This window comes from Thamnophis elegans, chromosome Z (genome assembly GCF_009769535.1).
Source record: "Thamnophis elegans isolate rThaEle1 chromosome Z, rThaEle1.pri, whole genome shotgun sequence".
Lineage (NCBI taxonomy): Eukaryota > Metazoa > Chordata > Lepidosauria > Squamata > Colubridae > Thamnophis > Thamnophis elegans.
The window spans coordinates 40,433,350-40,442,759 of NC_045558.1; the positions used below are offsets into that span (position 1 = coordinate 40,433,350).

Below are 9,410 nucleotides of genomic sequence, written 5' to 3' on the forward strand. Positions count from 1 at the left end.
TAAAGAGGTATTGATTAAAACTTATTTCAGAAGAGGATATCTTCACCTGTCTCACTGCTAATGTTAATGCTCTTGGTGAATCTAGAATCAAATATTTTATTAATATAATTTATTTATGGTTCAAGACCCCTTTTGACGTTTTGTCAGTTATGTTCACTTTAGCCCAGTAACCAATTTATGCAATTCAGTTCTCCGGGTTTGTACAACTCACTACACCAGGGGTGTCAAACTTGTGGCCTCTTGGCCAGATTCGTCACATGTTGGCTCCTCCCACGCCCACTTTAGCAAAGGGGAAAAAACGCCCCTCAGAGAGGGTTCGCAATTTGGGAGTCCTCCTGGATCCTCAGCTGACTTTTGAACACCATTTGTCAGCTGTGACCAGGGGGACCTTTGCCCAGGTTAGCCTGGTGCACCAATTGCGACCCTACCTGGATCAGGAGGCCCTTCAGACAGTCACTCACGCCCTTGTGACCTCAAGACTGGATTATTGTAATGCGCTCTACATGGGGCTGCCCTTGAAGAGTGTTCGAAGACTCCAGATGGTCCAGAACGCAGCCCCGCGAGCGATTGTGGGTGCACCCAGGTACACCCACGTTACACCTATCCTCCGTGAGCTGCACTGGTTACCCATTAGTCTCCGGATCCGCTTCAAGGCGCTGGTCATTGCCCTTCATGGCATCGGACCTGGGTACCTAAGAGACCGCCTCCTGCCGATCACCTCCCATAGACTGATTCGATCACACAGGTTAGGTCTCCTCCGGATTCCATCTGCCAGCCAATGTCGTCTGGCGACTCCCCGGGGGAGAGCCTTCTCTGTTGCAGCTCCAGCCCTCTGGAACGATCTCCCCGTGGAGATCCGGACCCTTATTACCCTCCCGGCCTTCCGCAAAGCTGTTAAGTCCTGGCTGCTCCAGCAGGCCGGGGGGCCCTCGATATATCCAGCCCCCCCCCCCGAGATTGTGATTGTTGTATATTTTAATGTTGTTTGTGTATTATTCCCTCCTCCCTTGTTTTATTGTAAGCCGCCCGGAGTCCTTCGGGAGTGGGCGGCATACAAATCAATAAAACTATAAACTATAAACTAACTCCCAATACATCACATGATGACATGAGAACACTATAAACTAATCATACACAAGCTGGATTTATATAATGGAGTAGACTAAAATATGGGTGGTTAGTTCAGTGTTTCAGGCAAACGAAGACTATTGGGAGGTGAGATAAATCTAATTAACTGCAATCAAACTAGCAGAATTTTATTAGGCTCATCATAGAATCATGGAAGGAAAGGGGTCATATGTGTCATCCATCAAACCTCCCACTTTATATAAGAATCTGAATTAAAGCATCTCAGATGTGGCCGCATACTCTACTTGAACTCAATTCATGGGTCTAGTTTTTGGTTCAATATTCAATCCAATAAACTGAAATTAAGTAAATTTCGGTTAAGCTATGATAATCATGTGTTTGAACACACACAACCAGTCTCTGTGCAGTTTATCTTTCTAAATAACTTTGTCCACTTTTGAAGTGTTTTGTTTGTTCATATACTATAGAAAACGCCGAAAAGATAAAAAATAGATAAAAATTGCTAAAAATTTAAAATGCTAAGCTAGTTTACTCAGTAAATGTACTGCAAAACAATAATGTACTATAGTAAATAAACGTACTTTGAACATTAGGAGTAAAAATCAACATTTCAAACGTGCGGCTTCCGTTGCCTTTCTTTTGCTCCACCCCGCTTATGGTAATTTTACCCTTTTTCCACCAGCAGCCGGAAGTGCGGCCTGGATATGATTCAGTTGCTGTTTTCTCTTTACGCTGCGCAGGTAGGAGGTGCTGACTGAAATCTATGCCGGGGTAAGGGGGCGCTTGCTCTCTGTGTGTGGTACCGCTGGCAGGATGTGCGAGGTTCGATGGTAACTTATCACTCGCACTTAGGTTTAGAGAACACATCTGGGGGGAAGGAGAGAAAGAGATCGAGTGCCGGAAGGGCGGACAGGGTTGTAGTGACTGACCGCCGCCAGTTTTTCCTGTGCCGTAACACCCATGGAGAGAGAAGAAATCTGATAGGCGACGAATGGATTTGTGTGAGTCGCTTGGTGAAAAACATCTGTGTTTCTAAGGCACGATTCGGGGCGTGTATGTTAGCAGGACATACTGACACAGAAACGAGCAAGCCAAGTTCTAACCTAGCGTCTGGCGCGAACTCAATTCGTGCGTCTTGGTTCAATATGCAATCCAATAAATGGGTTAAGTAGATCACGGTTAAGATATGACAATTACGTGTGTGAACATACGCAACCGTAGTCTTTGTTTTCTGAAATATCATGGCGATTTTGCACGTTCTTGTAAAAGTTGTTTTCTTGATAGCTTTCCTGAAATAAGATATTAGTATTTCACTTCCTTGCTCCTTGAATCATCTTGTGCCTTCAGTTAAGCTTCCTCGGGCTTATCTACATTGCAGATTTTGAAATAAATATAGATTGTGAACAGGTTTTTTTTGTGTGAAAGACCTCTTCCTCGTGGTAGATTTAATTTTACACGGTAACATTTTTAAAAGCATTATGTTGTATTAGTACTTGAGTTTAACTTGATTGAACATATGTAATTGTATAAAGTTAAATGTTATTTTATGATCTCAATGGAACATGTGAACTTAGATGGACACTAACCTGCTCTCAGATTTTAAATTATTTAAATTTAATAGTGTTTGCTGCTTCTTAAAATAATTTTCTATGTGATTACCAATAGGAAAATTGGTGTCTTTCTGTTGATGCAAAGATATCCATTGCAAAGGTCTTTTCTATTTAATTTTGATAATATACAAATAACATAAGTAACTTATTGCATACAAATACTATTGTACGGTGAATAATGTATTTGCATTTTGAGAGAGTCTCATAAAGACCCAAAGATCCCCTATCAAATAGCTTTGTGTAAATCTGAACTTTACATATAATCCTTATTTTTTTCTTGCTTGTATCTTGCTGAAGAAAACAAGAATTTTGAGAGAATTGTTTCTTATAAACTAGTATACATTGGGGTTTGGGCAGTTTGGAATACATGATTTTTTATGTTTTGTAATCTTTAATATCTTCATCCTGGTTATACTTAGAGGATTATAAAATCTATGTTTGAAGTGCCAACATGCCTTTTAAAATTTCTTCTCATGCCCAGATTTATAACAATAATAACCTGAGCAAGTTTATATTTTTTAAAATTCTTTTTCCTCAGATGTTTCTCCCTCTCCTAAATGGTTCTGAAAAATAAGAACTGCATTAGACTGACTAAATACAACAGATTAAATAATCCTTGAGTTTACTCAAAATGATATTGAACTGAGTATGGAGGCAAGTGTTGTCTTAGAATATTGGTTATTGAGGACATTTAGCTCCAACTAAAGCAGCAGGATTATAAAATGGTAGGTGTTCCTAATTTATTATCTTGAAAAGTACTTATTTTATGTGTTGGCAATATGCAACCTTTGCAATATGCAATATTAATCTGCAGTGGAAAACTGTCTGATAAAACACTGTTTAGCTGTAATTCCTACATAAGCAGTTATGGGTTGTTGTTTTCTCTAATGGAGCTTATTCTAAAGCAGGCCTGTCAAATTGGTGGCCCGCGGGCGGGATGCAGCCCTCACAGGCCACACCCACTCTGGCTCTGCAAAGGCAAAAAACATAACGATATATCACGATACAGCCCGTGATGTGAGTGGGTTTGACACCCCTGTTGTAAAGAGTCTGAATGTAGCTTCTGTTTTCTCTCACTGTTAACCAAACTTCCTGGGGTTTGGGGGTCTGAAATACAAAACCTTTAGGGAACTCACAAATGTCTCACTTGCAGATAGTTTACAGGTAGACCCTGTTTAACAACTCTTACTGGGATCGGAATGTACATCCCTAAGCAAAACAGTTGTTCGGTGAAACATCATGTTATTACACTGCTTAGTAGCAGCAATTCCAATACTCCTGGTTGCAATTGTTAGGTGAGGACCTCATGTTACTCCTGTCATTCCATGCTGACCTCTTCTTCAACTCTTCCCAGCCGCTACCTCCCCCACCTCGGCCTTTTGGCTGCCCTGCACTCCGCTGCATTGGCTGCCACTTCCACCTGACCTTTGCCATCTTCCTCCTGCCATTGATGAGATGCTTCTGGCTGAGGCAGCTGTTAGTCCTTAGAAGACATTGTTAAAGAACAGCAGCTGCCTTGGTCAAGCATACCTCTTCAGCAGCATGAAGAAAAAAATGGCAGTCAGTTGGGGCAGACTGGTAGGTGATGGTGGCAGGGTACAGGACAGCCAAAAGGACAAAGGTGAGGGGGAGACAGGTGAGTGGAGAAGATTGATGTGCACACTGCAGCCATAAATGCAGGTGGACTGCTAAGTACACAAATTTAGATCATGAGACCACAAGAATGTTACAAATGCTATATTTTCGGCAGCCACTTATTACTATCATTTATTCAGCACTCTTGTAACTTCAAATGGTTGCTGAATGAATGACTGATAAGTGAATAGTTAGTATTTCTGATATAGTTAGTATTTAATCAATATTTTTCCAGCAATCTTTTTAGATAATGGAATTGGAATTCTTGATAATAATGGAACTGTTTTCATAGTACAGATGTAAAGCTGAAGTAGAGAGATACCAACTAGTTCATCACTGAATGGATATTTGTACCATGGATTTCCAATTCATGTTAATATTGCTATTGTATACAATTATAGTTTGGAAAGTTACTAGATTTTTGTTCTTATATTGCCTGTATTTTCAGCAGTCATTTTATAGGGTTTCCAATAATAATGCTCTAAATTATATAACACATTCCAAATTAATACTGTAGTTTATAAAAAATAAAAAATTTTGACACAAGTTTTTTGATAAAAAATTTCAGGAAACAAATGGAAAAATTAGACAAAATAGAAGACCAAGCATGCTGTGAAGATGTTTTGCAAAACAACTTACCTTGAAGATACTGTGACTTCACACTTACTACCTTCTACTGACATATTTAGCCTGCTCAGAAATGTTTTTTGCATTTTCTAGAAAAAATGTGTCCCAAAAATTGAGTTTATTATTGCTAGTTTTTGGTTTTATCTGGGGCATAATGTTACTGCGCTACACCTTTCAGCATCCAAGACAACAGAGCAGTGCTGAATTGCGTGAACAAATTCTTGACTTAAGTAAAAGATATGTTAGAGCCTTAGCAGAAGAAAACAAGAATGTAATAAATGGTGATAATGGAGTTGCAATGGCGGGATATGGTAAGCCTACATAATCTCTGTAAATTCATCCTCACTTTAGTTTTTCAAAATATATAAAGCATAAGAAGTTTTTATATTTATAAAGTGGAACTAATATTTGCTACATATTCAGTGTTCTACTGAAATTGAACATACTGTATAATAGTTTTCATTTGCAAGAAATATTAGACGTTAATATTAAAGAGCTGATATACTGGCATTGGATATGGTATGTCTAGAAACATTTTGCTTTGAATAATATAGGTTTTTGTCTAATACTAGAAATGCAAAATTTCCAGAATTTTCAAAACAATGGAGGAGTTGGAGAAATTTTAAAACATTTTTTTACTGATTACATAGAAAAATGACTTTCAGTATATTGTTATGAAGATATATTACAGAAGTAGATTAGATAAGTAAATTGTTTATTTAGACAACTATAAATATATTCAGTATTTTTAGTTTTTGTTACAAATGAAACTTTAGATTGTTATGCTCTAAGGAGTATCACATTTATTTAATCTGTTTAACAAAAGCAAAGAAAAAAAATTAAAACTGAAAAATAGAACATCAACAGTACATTAAAAAAGTTTGCATATGCTGTATTTCTTCCATTACATTAAACAGATACAAAAAAATTATACCCAGACAAACAATGAGAAAATAACTATTTTCTCACATGACATTTTTCCTGTGCAGTGTCACTTTCTGAATATATTTTTTTGTTCCCTCTAGCTGATCTGAAAAGAACAATTGCAGTTCTTCTAGATGACATCTTGCAACGCTTGGTCAAACTAGAAAACAAGGTTGATTATATGGTTGTAAATGGTTCAACAACAAATACTACAAATGGGAACTTAATGCCATCAACTACAATCAAAAGAGTAAATGCAGCACACAATATAAGATAATAATCAAAATACTTTGCACAGGTGGAACGGTTTTGATCTAATTTTTCTTCAGGAAAGAAACAAACTGTTGGCTAAAGGCAATCTATATCCAGTTGCAGCAGAAAAAAATGAACATGTAGAGACCCAATATCTTTACCTAAAAATCTTTGTGTTAAAAAAGTTGCTTCATAAAGCAACATTTGCACTTTTAAAAAGGTGTATTGGTAGTAAAACTATTGTAGGAAAGTAAGTAACACACACACGATCAAAAATCAAGCTACCCAGAACATTCCCTCAAAACAAAAAGAAAAAAAATAAGTCTAATAATAGAAAGGAAAAAAACAAAGAAATTGATGGAATGAATTGCAAACAATAATTACAGCAATAGGCGAACCAGCAGAAATTTTCTATATGAAAACCAAATCTTAGAGCATTCATTTCTAGGAAGTGATCTCTTAGTAAAAGAAAACATTTTCTTCTAAGGTTGCCATTTGACAGTAACAAGGAATTTTGCTCTCTGCCTTATGGAGAACCTGCTCTTACAAACTGAACAGCTGCCTAGCCTTTTGGCAGCTTCCCGCTCACGAATGGTACAAAGTTGGGATCCCGCAACTCTAACACGAGCTCTAAATTGGGGGCACTTCTTTCGACAACTTCACAGCCGTCTTCGGGCTCAACCAACCCTCCGGGAAGCTTTGAAACAACAGCTGGAAAAAAAAGGTTTAGTCAGGTTAAGTCACTTGAAACGCTGCCCAGAGCTTCTGGGTTTGGCATTGCTGGAAAATCCGGCATTATCTTCTACCACCCGCCATAGCCTTTTCTGCAGCTTCTTGATCCCAGCAACTGATGGAGCAGAGTCCTTCATCAATCTACTGGCAAGGCGTAGAGCTGCCTCTCAAATTCTTGGTCTCTTGGACTCTCCTATAAAAGGAACAGCTGCTATTGAACAATGGGAAGGGCTGCCAGTGAGAGTACAGGCTCAGATGCTGCTTTCACAGCTACAAGGTGACAGAGATGGTGATGGGAACCAAGGTCGATCTTCCTCGGCCTTGTTAGACTGTTTGCCCTGTGGTTCCATGCTATACAGAGTTGTGGCTGCAGCATTGATGGAGCCTGGTTGGGAAATGGAGGCCAAGGTGTTGCTCCTCCCTTGGTTGCTGTTCGGAGACCCAGCTCGTCTCTTGTCCTTCTGCCGCTTTTTGTCTCCCCGATGTTTGGCTTCACTTTGTGCCCATTACTCTGAATTACTTGCTTCCTATTTGAGTTTCCTCTCAGCCTGGGGAAACTGCCTCAGTTATGATCCTCTGCATGGGAAATGGCAAACTAGTGGTCTAATAGAAAATGAAGTATCTTGGGAGGAGATGCAGAACCGTGTCAGTTGCCTTTACCAGGAGCCAGAGCCTCTGAGTAGAGCAGTCCAGACTTGGTTAAGACAGCTCAAGGCCCAGGATGGGAACTTTGAAGTCAGAGGTCTGAGCATTTGGAATGATCTTTTGCTGGAGATGGAGATGCCTCATTTTGAAAGGAAACTTAACTCACGCTAATTAAAGATGTTGAGTAGAAAAGTGTAGGTATTATACAAATCAAGTAGAAAATTCTATGATAGTTACAGAAAGGGTATAGATTTAATATCTAAAGAAATTTAAATAGAAAATTGGCTTGATCTTATGAACTGGTTTACAATCCATAGTGAAGAAGGAATACCTTTAAAGAGCTGTGTTCAGTATAGATAGGTTAAATATTTTAAAATTAGTAGGCAGTTTTTTGTTCCAATTGAAATTTGTTCCATCTCAAAGATGGTGGTCCAAAGAGTGTCTTCTTTTTGCACTGTGAAATAGCTTGAGAAAGAATGTTTTAAAAATAGTTACACTTGATAAAATCTAAAGTAGCAATGTGCCAAAGTGTAATCTTGCTACAGAACTAAGGCAGTTGATTAAAAAAATAGTAATGTATATAGCTATTCCAGAAACATTTAATACATGTATTTAGTAACTGAAGATATAACCTGTGATGAAGTCACATTAATTGGATGTAGAACACTATTAGCGTCTTATTCATTGCTTTCCTATTCAATATATTTTGCAGCCAATGATTCATGGGGCATACTGCATCTTAAGTTACTCCTGAAATAAAAACAAGAGGAATGGGTCGAACTTTGGTTATGGGAAGCGAGGCATTTTGATGTTTATTGAAAATCTATGATAAAGCAGTACAGTCTGTTATGCACACAATTCCTGTGAAGCAGTAATAACTGGGTTTGCAACCAGGGTCTTTTCAAATGAACTTGAAATGGGAACAGAGAGGTCAGCATTGCCTTATATCCATGTTAGCCTTATAGTGGAGAATTGTGGTGAAGGTGCTCTATAGTACAGTCTACATTCTGCATCATAAATTATAAAATGAAGTGCCAGTTTGGGTTTTGCACCTATATAGAATGATTTGTAAAAGGATTGTTCTGCTATTTTTTCTTAGAATATGCTATGTGATTTAAAAAATATTTAGAAAAAGAACAAGATTTGTGGTTCTAGATATACAGCTTCAGATGACTTCCTTTTCACATGACTGTAATATCTGGAAAGATTAAATAAAATATATGACTGGTACGAGTCCCTATTGATCTTTTCACTTACTTTTTCAAAAGTTTTAATTAGTTTTTAATGGTAATACTGTAAAGTAACATATCCAGTTGTTAGTATTGCTTTAATATTTATCTCATAAATAAAACAGGAAGCAAGTTTGGTTTAGGATTAAGGCATCAAGTAAAAAGCAGGAATCTCTGAGTTCTAGTCCTAGACAGCTGGGAAGTCTTGTGCTAATTCCTTTCTTTCAGCCTTGCAGGGATGCAGCCAAGCAGTCAACACTGACTTAAAGAAAAAAATTAACAATAGAATGAAGGGAGATCCTATGCTTACTTAGTTCTAAATATATTTCACTACAATTTGTGTTATAGGTGATCCCCAATTTATGACCACAATTGTGACCAAAATTTCCATTGTTAAGCTAAAACACTCAAAGAGCCATTTGGACCTGTTTCCCAAAGAAAAGAAAACACCGGGAGCCACAAAACCTGGGTGGACATGGCTAATTCAATGTCACTCCCACCCAGTCACATGATCACCACTCCACACCTACCCAGGTTTTGTAGATCCAAGTGTTTTCTGTGGGAAACTATCTCCTTCCCTCTCCCTCTCATTTGTTTCCCTTTTTCATTCTCTCCCTCCATCATTTTCTCATTTTTCTCTCCTTTCTCTTTTTCTCCCCTTTTCTCT

General features: G+C 38.1%; 2 protein-coding genes across 4 annotated transcripts; both read left to right on the forward strand.

Annotated features, from left to right (window-relative positions):
- Positions 1-1,773: 1,773 nt before the first annotated feature.
- CCDC126 (coiled-coil domain containing 126) lies at positions 1,774-6,505 on the forward strand. Of its 3 annotated transcripts, none has more exons than XM_032237301.1 (4): positions 1,774-1,829; positions 3,238-3,424; positions 4,903-5,272; positions 5,987-6,505. In XM_032237301.1, the coding sequence occupies exons 3-4, from the start codon at positions 5,035-5,037 to the stop codon at positions 6,160-6,162; spliced, it is 414 nt and encodes a 137-aa protein (XP_032093192.1). In that variant the 5' UTR covers positions 1,774-1,829; positions 3,238-3,424; positions 4,903-5,034; the 3' UTR covers positions 6,163-6,505. The 3 variants fall into 3 exon arrangements, with proteins under 3 accessions (XP_032093192.1, XP_032093194.1, XP_032093191.1); XM_032237303.1 differs by having other exon boundaries at positions 1,785-1,860; XM_032237300.1 differs by lacking the exon at positions 1,774-1,829 and adding an exon at positions 1,836-2,090.
- Positions 6,506-6,639: 134 nt separating this feature from the next.
- FANCF (FA complementation group F) lies at positions 6,640-8,747 on the forward strand. Its single transcript, XM_032237299.1, has one exon. It carries the CDS (start codon positions 6,666-6,668, stop codon positions 7,683-7,685), a length of 1,020 nt encoding a protein of 339 aa, XP_032093190.1. The 5' UTR covers positions 6,640-6,665; the 3' UTR covers positions 7,686-8,747.
- Positions 8,748-9,410: the final 663 nt, after the last annotated feature.